The following is a 22,330-nucleotide window of genomic DNA, read 5'->3' as shown; positions in this document are numbered from 1 at the left end:
GGGTGGGGGAGAGGGAATGGGAAGGAAAGAGTGATGAAGAGCGAGCAAGAGCATATGTATTGTATTGTATTGTATTTATTATTTTTATGTCTTTCAATCTACATTTATTTTGATTTAATTACTGGACTGTCATTATTGTTATTATTATGTCGGTCATTGTCCTGTGATTTATCATAGATTTCTACTATTAATGTATTGTTTGTCTAGTTTTGTGTTAAAAAAGGGAAAATAAAAAACATTTGTTAAAAATATATATATATGTGCTACTGAGTCTATTAATAACAATATATCTACCACTGGGTTTCTTAATAACAATATATCTGCTACTGAGTATCTTAATAACAATATATCAGTTATATATCATTATCTTGACACAAATGGAGTTATTAGACAATAGTTTCACTTGTTTCAAGATATTTCGGGGATGGTCTCAATTCCTTAAGAAGTTAACTATTTGAACATACAAGGACTTCATATTGACTATCACACATGCAGACAAACATGTGTGTATGTGTGTGTGTGTGTGTGTGTGTGTGTGTGTGGTGTGTGGTGTGTGTGTGTGTGTGTGACACTGGTGGCAGCAGGTCGCAGCTGAATGCTGGAGCGCACCATTCTTAACACCTGAGCAAACACCCGTCGTAACTGCCGCCGTTAACGTAGTAATGTGCAACATGTACTTGTGGAATCCATGCGTGTGTGTAACTTTGGTTGCCATTGTCAATTTGGGCACGACTGTATCAGAATAATCCACAATGTACAAGTGCACTGATAATATTTGTGTCCTTTAAACATTGTCTTTATGTGGACATAAATAAAGATTCTAAATGTGTGTGTGTGTGTGTGTGTGTGTGTGTGTGTGTGTGTGTGTGTGTGTGTGTGTGTGTGTGTGTGTGTGTGTGTGTGTGTGTGTGTGTGTGTGTGTGTGTGTGTGTGTGTGTGTGTGTGTCTTACCTGAAGGTGCGGTAGGGTGTTGTAAGGTCGAAGCTTCTGCGGTCAGTGTCTTTGACGTTCCCAACATTCATCTGAATGGAGGTGATTCCAACTCCAATTTGGTAGTCCTGACAACACACCACCCAGGAACATGAACTCACTCAAGTCATCCTGACAACACACCACCCAGGAACATGAACTCACTCAAGTCATCCTGACAACACACCACCCAGGAACATGAACTCACTCAAGTCATCCTGACAACACACTACCCAAGAACATGAACTCACTCGATCATCCTGACTCCTCCATCATCAGTTACATTATGGACAACAACGAGCAGAGTAAAGAGCCCTGGTGGAGAGCTTCGTAGGGTGGTGCCACAACAACCACCTCCACAACCAGCAAGACCAAGGAGCAGGTGGTGGACTACCGGAGAGGCAAGAAGAGGTCCCCAACTCCCATCACTATCTGAGGGGAGGAGGTGGAGATGGTGGACGAAGATGGTGGAGGAAGTTCCTTGGAGTACACCAGAACAATAAACTGCTCTGGTCGGTCCCTACAGGAAGGGACAGAGCAAGTTGTTCTTCCTGAGGAGACTCAGGTCCTTGAACATATGTAACAGGCTGCTGCAGTCGTTTTACCAGTCTGTAGTAGCCAGCATCCTCTTCTTCGCTGTGGTATGCTGGGAGGGGGTAACATCAACTCAAGAGACACTAACAAACTGAACAAGCTAGTGAGGAAGGCTAGCTCTGTAGTGGAAGTCAAACTGGTCAAACTAGAGGTGGTGGCAGAGAGGAGGATGAGAAGGAAGCTGACCACTATCCTGGAGAAACCCTCCCACCCCCTCTATGAGAAGCTAGCCAAGACACACCACAAACCGCCTTGGCCAGTCCTTCGTGCCCGTAGCCATCAGGCTCCACAACCAGGGACATGGACTGCTACCAGCAGCTGGAGAATTAACGGTGGCAGAACTTGAGAACTGTTAACTCAATCAGTGCCATCCACGTAATATTACGTGTTTGGTTCGTAATATCCGATTCACTGTCACAGAGCTGTATTTTGGCTGGAAAAGGCATATTGGGAGTCCGAAGGTGCAGTACCTGCCAGATTCTCCCAGGTGGCGGCATCAAGCTGCAGTAAACCCTGTGCCAGACCCTGTGTTACACTGCAAAGGTCTCCGGGCGCAAATCTTCAGTAGACGGCAAGGCCAGAGGTTCAATCGGTTGCATCCAAACGTCTACGGGACATCCGATGCATATGCTGTGGTTGGTTATGCCGTGGACCAAATCGACATTGGATGTACCAGATGGCGATCAAACAATTGGAATATTATTTTTGGAATACTCCCAATCAAAGGTAAGGATCATCTGACGTAAATTCTGGCTCGATTGTGCAAGGTTTTCAAACCGATCCAGCTGATCAGCGTTCAATACTAATGCCGTTACTGGTCATCAATAATCAGAAACGACCCCCCCCACCCCCGCCTTTCATGCATTCATGATGAAACATAATACCTACTGTATAAATTTTATTCAGGAATACTAGCGTGTAAATAGCAACGCCAACGCAAATAGTAGAATTGATCTATATGGCTATTAAGCAGCCTTTCAGGAATGACCCCATACCGCTGTAAAACCATACTTATATTCACCACGGTATAACACGGGCAGGGCCGCCACTAGGGGCGTGCAAGCAGTGCAATTGCACGGGGCCTCGCGCTTCGCTAGGGGCCTCGCGGGAAGGGAAAACAATCACTTTCCATCACAGACCGAAAATCTAGTTTTGCTTACAGGTGTCTAATGTGACTTACATCCATCCATCATGCAGTTATTATATATATATTTCACATTAGACCGGCTGGCCTGCCCTCTCACTATGCCTGCGACAGGCAGTGTGTGTCTGTCACTCACCGTCACCTATCTGCGCGCTGCGCATATAAAAAGCAGCCAGCGCTGGCACGTGGACTGTCTCACAGCTCACAGCCAGGTGTGTGTGGTACTAAGGTGGAGTCGGAGACTGAGTCAGAGAGAGAGTGTTGTAAAAAAACACAATGTCGACTAGAGAACGCGATAAAGGACAAATTTTGCTCCGGGAATTTACAACGAAAGCATACAAAGAAAAAAGAAGTGTTCAATAATTCGTTAAAAGGTTCGTTTGAAAAATGTATTACAAAAAACACAGAAGCAGCAGGGCCTCGCGGTGGAAAGAAGCTAGCAATTGATGACGCTAGCACTAGCAGCAGCAGGGCTGCCCAGCACCAGCAGAGCAGTGAATATGAGGATGGCCAGTTTCTTTTCTGGCTTAAACATCTAGCCCAGCCCAGGGACTCTACACCTGAAAACAAGCAACCCTGCTAATGTTGGCATGTTAGAACGTTCAGTTGGGGAGGGACACAAAAGTACCCGCGGCGTGGCCGGGATATCCATTCGAACCAACGTCGAGGTGGTGCCAAGACTAGAGTAAAGACGGAGGGAGATACACACAACGCTGTACATCGGAGGGAGGACGCAGTCAACTAAAGGAAAGTGAAAACGCTGTGTTGACTGAATTACTGATTTCACTGGTGCTAATGTTGCTAGTTTGTGCTAACTGGCTAAGTGGCTCTGCTAGCCAACTGAGTGCTAACACTGCTAGCTGCTAGGAAAGTGAAAACGCTGTGTTGACTGAATTACTGTTTTCTGTGGAATCGCCGAATTTCACTGGTGCTAATGTTGCTAGTTTGAGCTAACTGGCTAAGTGGCTCTGCTAGCCAACTGAGTGCTAACACTGCTAGCTGCTAGGAAAGTGAAAACGCTGTGTTGACTGAAAGACTGTTTTCTGTGGAATCGCCGAATTTCACTGGTGCTAATGTTGCTAGTTTGAGCTAACTGGCTAAGTGGCTCTGCTAGCCAACTGAGTGCTACCACTGCTAGCTGCTTGCTGAGGAGATGAGGAACTAGGAAGCTAGCGTGGCTATCTGTGTGAAATGACAGCTCCTGAAATGTTTGTTGGATTTTAATGGATTTGTATAACCTCATTCTCCTGTCTGACAAGGAATTGTACTACCAGTTGTAAAGGTCTGTAGTATGTAATCTGCTTTAAAAAACAGCCTCGCGTTTAAATCTTGCACAGGGCCTCGCATTTCTCCCAGACGGCACTGAACACGGGAATGTATGCATGGAAAAACTTACTATTTTTTGCATCTTGACCGGAAGAAACACAGTGTCAAATGACTATAGCACACCGATGGCAGATGCAAACATGCAACATGCCAACCTGCTCATCAGGAGCAATTAGTATTTGACTCTCATCTCCCCTCAGGGTAATGACTAGGGATGCTCGATATTGGCTTTTTTACCGATACCGATATACCGATATTGTCCAACTCTTAATTTCCAATACCGATATCAACCGATACCGATATATGCAAGGTTCCCCCCCCCCCCCCCCCCCCCCCCAAAACTGAATAATTTCAGGTAATTAACATTACATATCTCTTGTTGTGTAATTAACACAACATTATGCATACTTTGACAATAAATCAAATAATAATTTGTTCTTACTTGCTTGACTGGGTAAATAAAGGTTAAATAAATGTAAAAAAAAAAAAAAAAAAAATTTAAACCGATACCGATATTTTCCGATACATTTTTATGCCAATATCGGCCGATAATATCGGTAGGCCGATAATATCGGACATCCCTAGTAATGACTCATCTCCCCCCAGGGTAGTAATGACTATCATCTCCCCTCAGGGTAGTAATGACTCTCCTCTCAGGGTAGTAATGACTCTCATCTCCTCTCAGGGTAGTAATGACTCTCCTCTCAGGGTAGTAATGACTCTCATCTCCCCTCAGGGTAGTAATGACTCTCCTCTCAGGGTAGTAATGACTCTCATCTCCTCTCAGGGTAGTAATGACTCTCCTCTCAGGGTAGTAATGACTCATCTCCCCTCAGGGTAGTAATGACTCCTCTCCCCTCAGGGTAGTAATGACTCATCTCCCCTCAGGGTAGTAATGACTCATCTCCCCTCAGGGTAGTAATGACTCTCCTCTCCCCTCAGGGTAGTAATGACTAATCTCCCCTCAGGGTAGTAATGACTAATCTCCCCTCAGGGTAGTAATGACTCTCATCTCCTCTCAGGGTAGTAATGACTCTCATCTCCCCTCAGGGTAGTAATGATTCATCTCCCCTCAGGGTAGTAATGACTCTCATCTCCTCTCAGGGTAGTAATGACTCATCTCCCCTCAGGGTAGTAATGACTCATCTCCCCTCAGGGTAGTAATGACTCTCCTCTCCGCTCAGGGTAGTAATGACTCATCTCCCTTCAGGGTAGTAATGACTCATCTCCCCTCAGGGTAGTAATGACTCATCTCCCCTCAGGGTAGTAATGACTCATCTCCCCTCAGGGTAGTAATGACTCATCTCCCCTCAGGGTAGTAATGACTCTCATCTCCTCTCAGGGTAGTAATAACTCTCATCTCCCCTCAGGGTAGTAATTACGATCCTCTCCCCTCAGGGTAGTAATGGCCCTCATCTCCCCTAAGGGTAGTAATGACTCTCCTCTCAGGGCAGTAATGACTCATCTCCCCTCAGGGTAGTAATGACTCTCCTCTCAGGGTAGTAATGACTCCTCTCCCCTCAGGGTAGTAATTGCCCTCATCTCCCCTCAGGGTAGTAATGACTCTCATCTCCTCTCAGGGTAGTAATGACTCTCCTCTCCCCTCAGGGTAGTAATGACTAATCTCCCATCAGGGTAGTAATGACTATCCTCTCCCCTCAGGGTAGTAATGACTCTCATCTCCCCTCAGGGTAGTAATGACTCATCTCCCCTCAGGGTAGTAATGACTCTCCTCTCCCCTCAGGGTAGTAATGGCCCTCCTCTTCCCTCAGGGTAGTAATGACTCTCATCTCCCCTCAGGGTAGTAATAAGATAAGAGATAAGATATTCCTTTATTGATCCCCTTGGGGAAATTCAGGCATCATAGCAGCATGGGGGGGGAGGGGGGGAGGGGTACAGGTAGTAAAACAACACAGTATACAGGTAGTAAAAGACAACACAGGCAGTGTAAACAATTTGATCAATATGGTCAATATAATTTACTATCTGACTAGCTGAGGAATATTCACATTATTCACAGTGTCACATGAGGTGCAGTATGCAAGAGGTAGTGTTATAATTTACTATCTACTGAGTATACATTAATCAAAGTACCAGGGTAGTCTACTTTGTCCCCCTTGGGTTCCTATAAGTCCCAGGTCAATGTCTGGTAGCAGTCGCTGTCGCTGCCCCCTGTTGTGGGGCCTGGAGGCTGCTAGTCGCTGCCCACTGTTGTGGAGCCTGATGGCCGCTGGTATGAAGGACTGTCCGAGGCGGTTAGTTGAGTGTCGGGGGGGGATGAGTCTGTGGCTGAACGAGCTTCTCATCTTGACTAGCTCGTCGTAGAGGGGGTGGTAGGGGTTCTCCATGATGGCATCCAGCTTCCTTATCATCCCCCTCTCTACCATCACCTCAAGTCTAGGTAGCTCGACTCCCACCACGGAGCTAGCCTTCCTCACCAGCTTGTTGAGCTTGTTGGTGTCCCTTGAGTTGATGTAGCCTCCCCAGCATGCCACAGCATAGAAGAGGATGCTGGCCACAACAGACTGGTAAAAGGACTGCAGCAGTTTGTTGCACACATTGAAGGACCTGAGTCTCCTCAGGAAGAACAGCCTGCTCTGTCCCTTCCTGTAGAGGGCCTCTGTGTTGTCCGACCAGTCCAGTTTATTGTTCAGGTGTACCCCAAGGAACTTGTATGAGTCCACCATCTCCACATCCACCCCTCGGATGGAGATGGGAATCGGGGGGGGCCTCTTCTTGCCTAATGACTCTCATCTCCTCTCAAGGTAGTAATGACCATCCTCTCCCCTCAGGGTAGTAATTACGATCCTCTCCCCTCAGGGTAGTAATTACGATCCTCTCCCCTCAGGGTAGTAATGGCCCTCATCTCCCCTCAGGGTAGTAATGACTCTCATCTCCCCTCAGGGGAGTAATGGCCCTCATCTCCCCTCAGGGTAGTAATGACTCTCATCTCCCCTCAGGGTAGTAATGACTCTCCTCTCCCCTCAGGGTAGTAATGACTCTCATCTCCCCTCAGGGTAGTAATGGCCCTCATCTCCCCTCAGGGTAGTAATGACTCTCCTCTCAGGGTAGTAATGACTCTCCTCTCCCCTCAGGGTAGTAATGACCCTCATCTCCCCTCAGGGTAGTAATGACCCTCATCTCCCCTCAGGGTAGTAATGACTCTCCTCTCCCCTCAGGGTAGTAATGACCCTCATCTCCCCTCAGGGTAGTAATGACTCTCCTCTCCCCTCAGGGTAGTAATGACCCTCATCTCCCCTCAGGGTAGTAATGACCCTCATCTCCCCTCAGGGTAGTAATGACTCTCCTCTCCCCTCAGGGTAGTAATGACTCTCCTCTCCCCTCAGGGTAGTAATGACTCTCCTCTCCCCTCAGGGTAGTAATGACTCTCCTCTCCCCTCAGGGTAGTAATGACCCTCATCTCCCCTCAGGGTAGTAATGACTCTCCTCTCCCCTCAGGGTAGTAATGACTCATCTCCCATCAGGGTAGTAATGACTCTCCTCTCCCCTCAGGGTAGTAATGACTCTCCTCTCCCCTCAGGGTAGTAATGACTCATCTCCCATCAGGGTAGTAATGACCCTCCTCTCCCATCAGGGTAGTAACAAGGTCCATTTGCATGTTCTTGATATCTAGGGACATCTATGGACCTCAGGGAATGTATCCCAGTGTCAGAAATACTGTGTCTGTTACTATGCTTGATTAAATTGTAATGAACCAATGGAGAATATAAATTATTATTTACATTGTTTCCATCTTTGACTGGAGTTGAGGTTTGTTTGACCCGATTTTCACGTCAATATTTGTAAAAGAAAAATGGTAGGACTATGTTTGTATACGACAGGTGTGAGCTAGGTAGTGTAGTTCTATGAAATGTAGACGTTTTAGAGTTTACTCACATCTATGCTCTTGTAGAGGAAGACCTTGTCAGCAGCAACAACCACGTACAGTTTGGACCGGATACCCCGCAGCTCCAGGCAGCCCTGGTACTCCGGGGTCAGAGGTGAACTGGAGATCATCACGCTGCTTCGCCTGCGCCCCCTGGTACCGTCCAGTAGCACTGCAACCCATTCGTTTCTCTCATCTGGACAGACAGACGCATGTTAAAGGTCCCATGCATTATAAATGGCCTTTTCCAGTGTTTAGCATTGTTTCCTAGCAATGGGGGATTATATCAATGTGGTCTGTGTCTCTAATTATCATATTGACTCATCAGTCTAGTCTCGAGTTCACAAGATCTTCCCTCACTCAACTAAGCCATTCTGATTTGATTTGTTTTGCTGACGTGAATATGGCACTGATTTGCATAACTAACGCCCCCGCAACAGCAGAGCAAGTGGAAATACCTTCACTTCCTCAAACGGGTGGGTGCCGACAGAGCGAGGCAGAGAACAAGCAAGCAAGAGAGAGAGATAGAGAGGGAGAGGAGCTTCTGTTGGGGAAACAAACACATTTTACACACAACCTGACCGCGCGCGTGGAGGGACTTCTCCCGGAGCACGCTCATAACACACACGCATTTTACACACAACCTGACCGCGCGCATGGAGGGACTTCTCCCGGAGCACTCTCATAACACACATGCATTGTACACACAACCTGACCGCGCGCATGGAGGGACTTCTCCCGGAGCACGCTCATAACACACACGCATTTTACACACAACCTGACCTCTATCTCTCCCTCTGTGCCAGTGCAGATTGTGGGTAACTGTCACTCAAAGCGCTTATGAGCGGAGCCCATTCAAGAACAGCCTGAAATCCTGAACTAGAAAAATTATGCTTTTGAGTACTTCATTAGAAATACAAAACAATGAATTTTTTGGAAAAAAAACTTTACAGATGTGTTCCATAGACTCACAGGAATTGTGTAAAGTTGCCCAAAGGAAGGAGTGCAAGGAATAGCAATGCATGGGACCTTTAACTCAATCAGCGCCAGGGGTCGGGGCGCCAGGGGGCGCTAGAACGCCATCGCTTTAATCAACACAACACCCTGAAGAAGGCCATGTGTAGGCCGAAACATGTCGGTATTTATAATTTTTTTATCCACTTTTTCTCCCATTTTCTATATTTTCTCCCATCCCAATTTCGTATCATCCAATTCAACCCTCCCCTGTCACGAACGCTGTTTCTTGCCTCCCACAAGCCGGCTGCAATGTGGACTAAGTCATACATAGCACAAGTCCCCTCCGGTACTTGAGGTAACAGCAGTCGCATCTTTTCACCTGCGCAGCTCGATCTCTCAGTGGCGAGGAGTAACACGTGGGAGGCTCACGCTGCCCCCGACACTTCCTGATTCTACTGCGCAGGCGCACCAACCGACCTGTAGGAGTTGCTGTCCACAACGCCCGATCCCCACCCATCAGTTTCCCACCCCCTAATACGGCCAATGTGTATTACTATGAACGACCAGCTAAACTGAAAGCAATGTGGAGCGCTGGGCTCGAACAGGCGAGCCCAGCGTCTCCGCATTCGTGGCGAGCGCTTTGCCCACTACGCCACATAGCCGCCACAACATGTCGGTATTTTAAAACTTTCTAAATAATGTAAGCCAATTAATAAAGGCATTTTAAAATTGTAGAGCTGCCTTGGATCTTTTCTTCTATTGTTAAAATATATCTTATATTATAGCTATGGGTCTAATACACCCGTCGATTGTCAGTGAGTTGCTTCCAGTCAACATGCACGAAACATTTCCGTTTTATAGCGTTTTGAATATGAGTATAGTTTGTGATTCTTAGTAATACCAGGAAAAGACGCGATAATAGCGTTTTAGTGGAATACACTTATCACGTTGTAATTTTTTGCCTGATTACCGAATCTTCCTGAAATCAACGCTAGATTATCATTATTATCCTTCCTCGTGCATACATGAAATGGCCCTCGTAGCAGGGCGCTCGCCCCCCCCCCCCCCCCCCCCCCCCCCACCGCAGCCAACGGTAAAAAGCCACACACAGACAGCTTCGATTGCGGTAGAAAGAAATATCAGATCAACGCAAGATTGGATATATAGAGTCCTTACCTGGTCTCTGATGTAATGCAAAACAAATAATCCAATTATCTGATCGCCATTCCAAATACTGCTCGTGGAGGTCCGTCCCACATGGTCCGGTATTGCATATGAAGGGCCTGCACGCCTCAGATCAACCCAGAAAAGAAACTATACCATTTCTAATGGGGTGCAATACCGACTGGAAGGCGGTATTTGCCCTTTTGCGAGCTCAGACCCATTCCCAATGATAACATCAGGCTGGATGGATGAAAAATGAATGGATATAGCTCAAATAACGATTAAAACCAGAGTTTTTGGTGATTTTTTTTCGTGATTGGCGCTGAACGGTTGGCGAGTTAAGCCGACTTTTCTCGTGACTGGCGCAGAATGAGTTAAGGATGCACAATGAATAGAAAGAGACATTTACAATAAAATATTAACTACAGCAATTTCCAAATCACAAATGTTTGATCTCTCTCTCCAGGACCAGGACCACCTATCACTGGCCAGGACCACCTATCACTGACCAGGACAATTCCCCCATCACTGACCAGGACCACCTATCATTGACCAGGACAATTCCCCCATCACTGACCAGGACCACCTATCACTGACCAGAACCACCTATCACTGACCAGGACCACCTATCACTGACCAGAACCACCTATCACTGACCAGAACCACCTATCACTGACCAGGACCACCTATCACTGGCCAGGACCACCTATCACTGACCAGGACCACCTATCACTGACCAGGACAATTCCCCCATCAATGACCAGGACCACCTATCCCTGACCAGGACCACCTATCACTGACCAGGACCACCTATCACTGACCAGGACAATTCCCCCATCACTGACCAGGACCACCTATCACTGACCAGGACCACCTATCACTGACCAGGACCACCTATCACTGACCAGGACCACCTATCACTGACCAGGACCACCTATCACTGACCAGGACAGTGTCCCTATCAATGAACAGGAACACGCCCCTATCACTGACCAGGAAAACACTACTATCACTGACCAGGATGACGCCCCTCTGCTTTCTGAAACCTCCTATCACTGACCAGGACCACGCCCCTCTGCTTTCTGAAACCTCCTATCACTGACCAGGACCACGCCCCTCTGCTTTCTGAAAGGCCCTATCACTGACCAGGACCACGCCCCTCTGCTTTCTGAAACCTCCTATCACTAACCAGGACCACGCCCCTCTGCTTTCTGAAACCTCCTATCACTGACCAGGACCACGCCCCTCTGCTTTCTGAAACCTCCTATCACTGACCAGGACCACGCCCCTCTGCTTTCTGAAACCTCCTATCACTGACCAGGACCACGCCCCTCTGCTTTCTGAAACCTCCTATCACTGACCAGGATGACGCCCCTCTGCTTTCTGAAACCTCCTATCACTGACCAGGACCACGCCCCTCTGCTTTCTGAAACCTCCTATCACTGACCAGGACCACGCCCCTCTGCTTTCTGAAACCTCCTATCACTGACCAGGACCACGCCCCTCTGCTTTCTGAAACCTCCTATCACTGACCAGGACCACGCCCCTCTGCTTTCTGAAAGGCCCTATCACTGACCAGGATGACGCCCCTCTGCTTTCTGAAACCTCCTATCACTGACCAGGATGACGCCCCTCTGCTTGGCATATAAACAGGTGTGGTTGCCGCTAATCTCCGGACTCTTATTCTGATAATGCTGGACCAGGGTTCAGCATGCTGATACTAGCAGCTCCACCATGGCCCGTTCCATGGTCTCAGTTAGTCCTGACCTCCTGTCCTAGGACAGCGACTGATGGCCTGCTTTCTGAAAGGTTGAACCTCGATAATAGAGGTATCAACCCTGACATCATCAGAATCATTCAGAGCGATCACACTCTGTTTATGAAGGGAAGTGGTTACCACTTCTAGGTCTCTGGATCCGACCGCCTGTCCTCTGGAATCGGCCCTCATCTTTCTCCAGTCTAGACAACCTGTTTTTCTGAACTGGGAATGATTTTTCTCACACTGTTGCAGGGATTAGACCAGTGAAATATCTCTCTCTCTCAAATACAGACACACACACAGACAGACACAAACCAAACACACACAGTACTGACCATCGCTTTCGGCCCTGAAGAGGAAGGTACGGTTGTGGGTCACAACTTCAAACTTCAGTTCTCCTACATTAGTCACGTTGGTGATGAAAGCCGTCGAGATGATCCTCTTAGAGTATATCTCCTGAAGGACCACACACACACAAACACACAGCTTCTATTACATCTAGATCTACAGATGGTCATCTTAGAGTACAGCTCCTGAGAGAACCACACAAACACACAGCTTATATTATATTTAGATCTATATATAAACAAACTAAACACACTTCTATTAGATCTAGATCTACAGTATGTATAGATCTAGATCTATGTATGAATGAACTAAACACACTTCTATTATACTGTATCTAGACCTATATATACATTAACTACAGTAAACACACACTTCTATTAGATACAGATCTATGAACTAAATACACACATCTGTAGTGTATTTGTTTACATGTTAAAGTGAACTGACCAATGTGATATAAATACTGAATGACATGAAGGCTGGGAACGTACACTGCATGCTGATTGGTTCAATGCTCATGCTGTATATGCTGTGTGTGTGTGTGTGTGTGTGTGTGTGTTAATATATATATATATATATATATATATATATATATATATATATATATATATATATATATATGTGGGTGTGTGTGTTTATGTATGTGTGTGTGTGTGTGTGTATAATATATATACATACATATGTGTGTGTGTGCGTGTGTGCATGTATATATATGTGTGTGTATACTGTAGGGGTGTAACGGTACACAGAAGCCACGGTTCAGTACGTACCTCGGTATTGGGGTCACGGTTCGGTACGAGTTCGGTACAACAGAAAAAAAATATTTATAATGATTATTATTAATTTTCTTTTTTTTTATATATTTTTTTTTAATTTAATTTATATATTATATTTATGATAATTATTATTATTAAATAGAAACATTTTCTATAGGCTTGCCGTGGTAGTCAGTGATACTGGTGTCACTCTGTGTTCAGGCATCCAGAGTAAATGAATTGCCTAGTGCCCCTTTAACAACTTATAGGCTTGGTAAGTTTCACTTTCACTTCTAGAGAGGATTTAACTGCACGAGACTGAATACTAGAGAACAGATGACATGTTACACAACAATGGCAGAGGATTATTTGGATTTAAACACAATAGCAGTTCAACTGGAGTCGAGAGGAGCTCAGATGATCAGTCTGAAAAAGTATGTTTCTTTTTTTTATTTGATCAGCGTGAGTCCGGCGGGGGAGAATGTTTGTTGGCGACGCGTGTGTGTGTTGGTGATGCGCGGCGTGTGTGTGTTGGCGATGCGCTGCGCGTGTGTGTGTGGGCGACGTGCGGCGTGTGTGTGTGTGTGTGGGCGACGTGCGGCGTGTGTGTGTGTGTGTTGGCGACGCGCGCCGTATTCTCCGTATGGCTGAGCGTACCTCACCGTGACGGCCGTACCGTAAATTTGCGGGATGAATACACGTACCGTTACACCCCTAGTATACTGTATATATATGTGCGTGTGTGTGTTAATATATATGTGGGTGTGTGTGTTTATGTATGTGTGTGTGTATATATAGAAGTGTGTGTGTGTGTATATAATATATATACATACATATGTGTGTGAGTGTGTTAATATATGTACGTGTGTATGTGTTAATATGTATGTGTGTGTATGATTTTTTGTCACCTTGTCATTATCAAAGTATCTTAGGTAGTCGACGTCTAGCTTTACCCAGCGCCTCTGGTAATACAGAGCCCTACACACACACACACACACACACACACACACACACACACACACACACACACACACACACACACACGGGCTGCAACGATTAGTCGACATAATCGACAACGTCGATCATAAAAATTCGTCGACGCAGATTTTTTGCGTCGATGTGTCAAAAAAAATAAGATTTTCATTTTTTTTATACGTTTTTTTTTTTTTTTTTTACTACCTATCTTTGTGAAAGTGGCTTCTCAGCTCTGGTCCAGCTGAAGACAAAGCAGAGGAACATATTGGACATTGAGCATGACCTCAGAATTGCTTTGTCTACCATCACCCCAGACTTTGAGACTCTTGTCAGGAGCAAACAACATCCACAGTTATCCCATTAGTTCCCTGGGATGTTAAGCTAAGAAGTCTGCTAAGAAGGATATATTATTTATTATTATTATTATTATTATTATTATTTTATTTCATTGTGTTTTTAGCCCTAGTTGCACTTTTGTTGCAACCCCAGTTATCCCATTAGTTCCCCCAAACTTACTGTCGGTCTGTTATGTTAAGCTAAGAAGTCTGCTAAGAGCCCGGAAAAGGAGCCGCGCCCACAGGAAGCAGAGATGGAGGGTGTGACAGAAATAATCGTTAGATTAGTCGACTAATCGAAAAAATTATCGACAGATTAGTCGACTACCAAAATAATCGTTAGTTGCAGCCCTAATGCACACACATGAAGAGAGAAACAAGTGTCAGGGTAACAAGTCAAAACAAAGGAGGTAATTCTCATCTGTTGGAATCCAGTCTGTGACCCTGTGGAAACCAGTTTCTAGAAAGGTTACAGTCCAACCGAAATTGGTATTCATATACATTTCTAAATTCATTAGTCAATAGTTGTTTGGGGGGAAAAGCATTCATTTTATGCCACATCTTTCTTAAAGATTTATTTTTTTGGCGTTTGTATCGCTTTATTGCTACTGGGCAGTCCAGTAGAGAGAGACAGAGGAGGAATGGGAGACAGAGTGGGGGGAAGACATTCGGCAAATAACGACGGGTTCGGGAGTCGAACCCGGGTCGGCCGTGTCGCGGCTGAGCGCGCTATGTGATTCGCCACTGGGGCGCCCCATGTCACATCTTTCTAAAACTGTGTGGATGTATTATTATTACTTTTAAAAATGAAAAGAAAATGTATAAATGTAAATGTTTTTATGGATATAATCAGATTGTCCTTAGAGCTCACAGACTGTTGGGGGTGGGTCATAATAGTCATGAGTGACAGCACAAGTTTTTATTTAATATCTCAGTGTGGTGGTCTCGTCAAATCCACCATAGACAGCAGCGTGTCTCAGATCTCCTGCCTCAGACGGTTCAGACCTTTGTCGGCATGTTATGGAATAAAACTGACCCTGTCTGCTGCCCATCTGAAGATTCCCGGGTCACCAGGATCCAGAACTCTGACCAGTCAGCTAATGGTTAATCACTCATTACACGACTGGCAAGTATTTCATACCATTTACTGCCGTACGATCTATCCCTTTAACACACACACACACACACAGGTAAACATGATTCTAAGTTTCATACAAGCCGTTGTGTCACACTGACCCCTGTGGAGGACTTTTGTCGAGCCAGCCCTCCTTGATGACAGCACAGTGGTGGGAGGAGTCTTCTTTGATGGGCGAGGCCAGTCTGCCTGAGCTCGGCAGGTAGACACTAGCCGAATATATAAAATATATTAGATGGTATTAATTATATATTAAAAGATATTAGAAGCTATAAGAAGATATTAGATATTAAAATATATTATAAGATATACAAAGATAATAAAATATATTAGACAATTGACTGTGTGTAGCTCACTAATTGCCGATTGGCTCATCATCGTCATCCAGTAGCTCATCATCGCTGCACAGAGAGCTGTACCGCCTCTTGGCTTGCCCTGGCACTGGCAGGATCATCTATAGGACCAGAGAGCTGTCACTCACAGCAGGGAGTAGGCATTAACTAATACATAGGATCTGGTGTGAGATCTAGTGTGTGGTGAATCTCATTCCTGCCAATATCTGTTCCTACCTCGCTAGCTTCATATCACAGCCAAGCAAATTAACATAGACTGAAATTAACTTTAGATCTCCTGGGTGACGGTACATAATTTCATTTCATTTGACTAACTCAGAAGCCTTTCATATGACCTAAACATAAGATCCGGGCTACTTATAAGTCAAACACTCACCCTGAAGACATTTTAAGAGATTAGAAAGTAAAATGTATTCTATCTCATCCTGGCTTCAAGGTCTTGCTTTTCCTATGGGACTGATCCTGGCACCTATAGGCACCCACTGAAAGAAAGTCACTCAATGCCCCTATCACTGACCATGACCACACCCCTATCACTGACCAGGACAACCTATCACTGACCAGGACCACCTATCACAGACTCTTATTCTGATAATGCTGGACCAGGGTTCAGCATGCTGATACTAGCAGCTCCACCATGGCCCGTTCCATGGTCTCAGTTAGTCCTGACCTCCTGTCCTAGGACAGCGACTGATGGCCTGCTTTCTGAAAGGTTGAACCTCGAGAATAGAGGTATCAACCCTGACATCATCAGAATCATTCAGAGCGATCCAGTGCACGTGAGCGGAGCGGGCGGTTTTGACGTGAGCGAGGAGTGGGTTTTAAAATGGGTCGGCGCAACGTCCGGAGCGAGAGTTCTCCTCCGCTCCAATCCACTCCAGGTCACTCACAGTGGTTTAACACTGATGTAATATACATGTAGTACAATGCCAAAGCAACAGATGGCGATGTACAAACATGAAGGCCATTTTCAACCAATGAGAAGGGTGAACCTGTGATATCCTGTTCAGGCTTTGTCACTCACATCCTGTTAGAAAAAGTTTTGACGCCATTGTTGTTGTCGTTAGCTTACATGCTAACGTTAATGGCAGCGACCATAGCATTGTGGCTAGGCTAGCTATCATCGCTTAACACTATGGTTGCCAAAACCGCCGTACGACGTCTTTCCTCGCCATGCTCATTCTGCCAAAGACGCTGTCTTTGATATCAATATTTCAAAAATCTGTGATCGAAATCATATTTCTCCCCCGGAGACTTGAGATCTACTGTTGAGCCCCTCTCAACTCTCCAACGGTTCAAGAGCGCCATCTGGTGGCCGATCGGCGGATCGCCCAGGGCGGAAACAGGAAATGAAAGCTGGTGCTCATTTCAATTCGGTCCGATCACTCGGTAATAGTCTCAGGACTCGAGCTGATCACAACGGATAGCAATCCGTTACCAATAACTCGATAAACAACATGATTTGGACGTATATACTATTATACAACCTGGAAATGGATCGAATATTTCTACATCCCATAATAGGAATATTTCTGTTCCACGCTCATCGCCCAACGGCGCGAGGAAGCTACGGTAAGATTCAACGTTATTTTTCAAAGTGTTCGATACTAACTGCTCTAATGATCATATCACCCACACTAGATGAATCATCTAACGTTGGCCACGGAATTATAAACGACCCCCCCCCCCCATCCGGTCCTCATCAGATCATACGTAGTAACATCTAGAAGTACGTCCATTTGACATTTTTTATCTCGCGCATATTCCTATCAAACTGTATTTCATCATCAATATAATGCATTTGGAGCTATAAATCACGTTCTGGAGAAAGCTGCAGAAAACAATAAAAACATACTTATACTTTAGACCGTATTTTAGTATGAATATGTGAATGAAAAAGTATAACGTTGCTACACCCTGAACAATAGATATAGGACGTTGAATGGGCCATAGTAATGTCAATTTAGCAATACAATTTAAAAAGTTATAGCCCTGCAAAGAAGGGGAACTTCTCCATGTTAAATAGGGCTGGCGAAGGATGGTAAATTATGAATTTAACCCTGGCGATCAAAGTGTTAATAGAGCTAGTGAATGGATAAACAACGTTATTTAACATTGCAGAATGGGTACAATTACAATGCGGCTCAATACAAACAATTGTTAAGGGGCCCAGGGGGTGTAGACTGTTGTAGTTTGAGCTAATTTACACCATCAAAAAAAATCTGCCGAGCTATGTGGCGCAGGGAGCGGGGAGCGCTCGATTCAAGGTGAGCGGTGAGCGAGCCGAGAGCGACTTGGGGGCGGGGTCAACATGAGCGATTAGCGGAGCGGACCAAGCTTTAAAGAGCGAAGAGCGGATTTCTCGGCTGCGCCGATCCGCTCACGTGGCCTGGAGCGATCACACTCTGTTTACAAAGGGAAGTGGTTATCCAACTTCTAGGTCTCTGGATCCGATCGCCTGTCCTCTGGAATCGGTCCTCATCTTTCTCCAGTCTGTTAGAGTCAGACAACCTGTTTTTCTGAACTGTGAATGATTTTACTCACACTATAAATGACAAGGTTTGAGGTTCAGCTGTTGCAGGGATCAGCCCTTTGAAATGGATCATTCGCTCACCCTCACCCTCACCCTCTCCCTCTCCCTCACCCTGTCTGTAGTGTTTCCAGGATGCAGTGCTGCAGGAGTCCAGTCTGGATCTTCGTAGTCTGAGTACTCAGCTGTTGCTGAACCTGACAGAGAGACAAGAGACTCGGTTACTTATTTTACTGGGGGCAATGTATTAAAAGTCTATATATTGTGATACAAAAACAATATTGGCTACATTTCACTCTGCCGTAGTAGTAATCACAAATCAGATCACTTTCTCAAGCACACCATAGCTCATTACAGTTTGTATAGCAGAGGACACAATCACCAGTCTATAATAATCATTAATCATTTTTAGAATGATGTCTGGGAAAAGAAAGCATTGCCTGGGACTCTGGGAGTTACCAGTAACTGCATTTGTATTTGGCATACCATGAGAACTCTTTATATCTATAAATCATGTTCCATGAGCATTCAGACACACACTCCCTACAGCCATATACTGTAGGACAGGTTGAACAACATCAGATATAAACGATTGGATTGTGACACAAACGCACACACACACAATCTGAAAGGCCAAGTTCAGTGGAGCAAAATGCTCAAAACAAACTGATCCATTTCTATTGTGTTGGAGTTCAGTTAAGACTATTCATTTAATGTAACTAAACTACATAGAATATGACTATTAATTTAATTAAACTATAGAATAAGACTATTAATTTAACTAAACTACATAGAATAAGTGTATTCATTTAACTAAACTAAACATAATAGTATTATATTATATATATAGTAGTATTAAATACAGATCCACAAAATGATGAATATCAAGGCCTTTGTATTCAGCTTGAACCTTTAATCGCTCACTAATGTCTTGATATTGTTTAATTTGCATCATGTCACTGAGCTTTATTCAATACTTCCTGTAATATATGACATCACACATTCCAACTCCTTAACTCAATAAGTCTCAGACTAAATGCATTTAGAATAGAATAGAAGTACTTTATTGATCCTGAGGGAAATTCAACACCACAGATCACTCACAATGAACATTCAGGTCAAATCAAAAATAAGAATACAAACTGACCGTATGTTTATGGGATATGTCTGGCATTATGGAAATAATACATCTGCTTTATTATTGGGTGGAGTGTTCCTTTAATTTAATTAAAGTTCTTAGACTTCTTAGGAAAGGAGTATATGCTACACAAAGTATCATGGAAATATACTCGTATCAGTATTTTCTGCACTTGCCCATTTAAAAGGTGCACCGGGTAGTTTTTTGGGGGGAACTAACCTCTGAAAAGTAAAGGGGACATGCATTGCTATTCCTTTCACTATTTGGGCAACTTTACACAATTCCTGTGAGTCTATGGAACATATCTGTACACATTTTCTCAAAAAAATTCATTGTTTTCTATTTCTAATCAATTACTCTAAAGCAGCATTTTTCCACTTCAAGATTTCAAGCAGTTTTTGGGCTGGGCTCCGCCCATAAGCGCCTTGAGTGACAGTCACCCACACAGGGTGATACATGTATACGAGAGAGATCGAGAAAGAGAACGAGCGAGCGAGAGAGAGAGGGAGAGAGAGGATACATCACTCCGTCCGTGCGTGCGTGTGCGCTGTGTGAGCGGCTCAACTGCATTGTGTGTAAAATGCAGGTTGACATGGGGGCCCGCTGTCTTTTTTGTTTAAAGCAGCTAAAGGTTGATGGGCAGTGTTTCTTGTGTGTGAGGAGAGTTACGCGATTCATGTGGGAACACGTTTTTTAAACAAACATAGACCCTGAATCCGCGATTGGTGTTGCTATTTGTGTGTTAGCTTTGCAAAGAAATGTACATTAGCACGTAGCCAGGCTCTGTATTTAAACCCTGTGCCAGCGTCCTTTCGAGGACCGGTCCCCTCCCGGTTCTACCCAGACAGGGGGGAGAAACGTTGTGTTGGGGGCTCTTCCTTGTTAGGATTCGCCCGCCACCGCTCTCGGGTCTTACCCAAGCTGACAGGTAACAAGCAAAGCTCGACCTGCGCCCAGAGGACTGAACTACACAGGAGCGCCTAGAGGGGCTGACTGTAAAAAACAGTACCCCGACGGCGTGTATCGCTTCCGCAACGGAATTCGGTTTCCGGGTTCCTCTGATTGGCCGCGACCCCCACGTGACCCGCCCCCCTATCCACCGCTCTGCAGCTGCCGCGCGCGGCAGAGTGAGCGGCCGCCGCCTCGCTCGCTTCCTCAATTTATACGCATGGAAGTATTGACTGAATGAATGAATGAAAACTTTATTTAACAGATTGCAGAATGGGTACAATACAGTACGGCTCAATACACACAATTGTTAAGGGGATGCAGACCTGAGAAAGACGTTTGTCTTGTTTACATCAGGGTCCCCCATTTTCAATTCATATAGAACGACTACGCCGTAACAAATCATTAAAAAAATATACCGTTAACTGGAATATGTTGTCCCCCGGGCGCAGGTTAGCTGGTACCAGGCCGAGGTACACCGTCGGGCTCTCTCCCTCTGTAGCGAGCCTTCTTGCTGGTGCCGGTGCCGGTGGCTGCGCTGGCTGCAGCCCTACAGCGCCGTGTGTGGGTGGCCCCCGTCGCCGTGGAGCCGGATCGGGGGAAGTGCTGGACGAGGACAGACCGCTGCTCCTCCATCTCCTTGCAGGCGGCCGTCACTTCATTGACGGTGGAACCGAAGAGACCACTGTCGGAGAGAGGGGCCAGGAGGAGGGGTAGTCTCCTCCACTCATCCAGCGATGCCTGCTCCAGCCACAGGTGTCGTTGGGTCAGGGTAGCCAGAGCGCACATCTTCCCCGCAGCTATGGCCTGGAGCTGGGTCAAGTGCAGGATAGCACCCAACGCCTGCGTGTGGAAAAAGCGCTTCTCCGGGTCCAGGCCCTCCCCGTCCGCCATCAGCCCTGACTGGAAGCGCGCCAGCTGCGCGATGTTGGTAGTCGCCGCTAAGCTCTGTGTCGAGGCGATGTAGGCCTGGTCGGACCAGTAGGCCAGCTGCCGGGCCTACCTCCCCTTCCGAAGAGGCTTCTTACGGGGCTCCCACACCATCTCAGGGCAAAGGATGGCTGCCATCGGGTTGTCAAGCCATGGCACGCCGTCCTTTAGACCCGGGACCAGACAGGTAGGCGGGAGTCAGGCCGATGATGCGGGGCACCACCTGTCCCCGAGCCACGTAGGCGCCCATGGCTGGGAAGGCCGGGCACACTATGCTCGGCTCCCTCAGGGGGCGGCGTTGGAAGGGATGGCCTACCATGTCATCAGGGACAGGTGCCGGCAGGGGTGTCGGTAACGGGATGCCGTTACCGCTCGCTGCTGCCACCATGAGCTCAGGGAAGAGAGCCCACAGCTCTCCCTGCTGCCTCTCCTCCGCCTCGCTCGCATCCCTTGCGCACGGGTAGCCGGACGCACTTGATAGGCGGGGGCTGAAGCCCGACGCTGTGGAAGGGGCGTCCCGCCACAGAGTTGGTAAGTCGAACCCAGACTCCATGTACGAGGCTTCCCGGTGTGGAACCAGGGCCTGGGGCTCTGATTCCGCCGGGGCGTCGAAGAGGAATTCCCCTGCGCCCTCCATATAGTCCTCAGTCTCCATCGGATGCAATGGAGTGGCAACGGGGGAACACCCCTCCGGGGCCAGCTGTTCCGCAGAACCGAATGCCTCCGGTCCTGCGTACTGAACTCCACCGCCAGACCACCCTCCCCCGCTGCTCAGCGCCGAGTGACGAGAGCGAGCAGAGACGGAGAGATTGCGCCGCAAATCGTCACCCACCAAAGAGACCGTCAGACTAGCCGACTGTCTCCCGATGTGGATGCTGGAGCCTGAAGGCCACCTCACTGGGGAGGGGCGCTCGACGGCTGCCGGGCGGCACGTACCCAGCTCTGCGTGCCGCTGGGGCTCACCTTCTTGCCACAAGCGTGGAGTCAGGGAACCCCCGCGGCGCACGGAGGAGGTCGCGACAGTGAACCGCTGGTGGAGCCCAGAACGATAGTTCCCAGGTCCCGGTGGTGATGTCATCTTAAC

General features: G+C 46.6%; 1 protein-coding gene across 1 annotated transcript in view; it reads right to left on the bottom strand.

Annotated features, from left to right (window-relative positions):
- The window catches only part of arap1 (ArfGAP with RhoGAP domain, ankyrin repeat and PH domain 1), a 283,086-nt gene that overhangs the window by 208,374 nt on the left and 52,382 nt on the right, over window positions 1–22,330 (bottom strand). The window contains 7 exon segments of the mRNA XM_084308436.1: window positions 952–1,058; window positions 7,931–8,115; window positions 12,135–12,255; window positions 13,811–13,880; window positions 15,449–15,556; window positions 15,704–15,801; window positions 18,345–18,427. Coding sequence (XP_084164562.1) covers window positions 952–1,058; window positions 7,931–8,115; window positions 12,135–12,255; window positions 13,811–13,880; window positions 15,449–15,556; window positions 15,704–15,801; window positions 18,345–18,427 — 772 coding nt within the window.

The sequence above is a fragment of the Notolepis coatsorum genome (assembly GCF_963971535.1).
Source record: "Notolepis coatsorum genome assembly, chromosome: 1".
Classification (NCBI taxonomy): Eukaryota; Metazoa; Chordata; class Actinopteri; order Aulopiformes; family Paralepididae; genus Notolepis; species Notolepis coatsorum.
The sequence above is the reverse complement of the archived record's forward strand: the minus strand, read 5'-3'. Positions and strand labels throughout refer to the sequence as shown.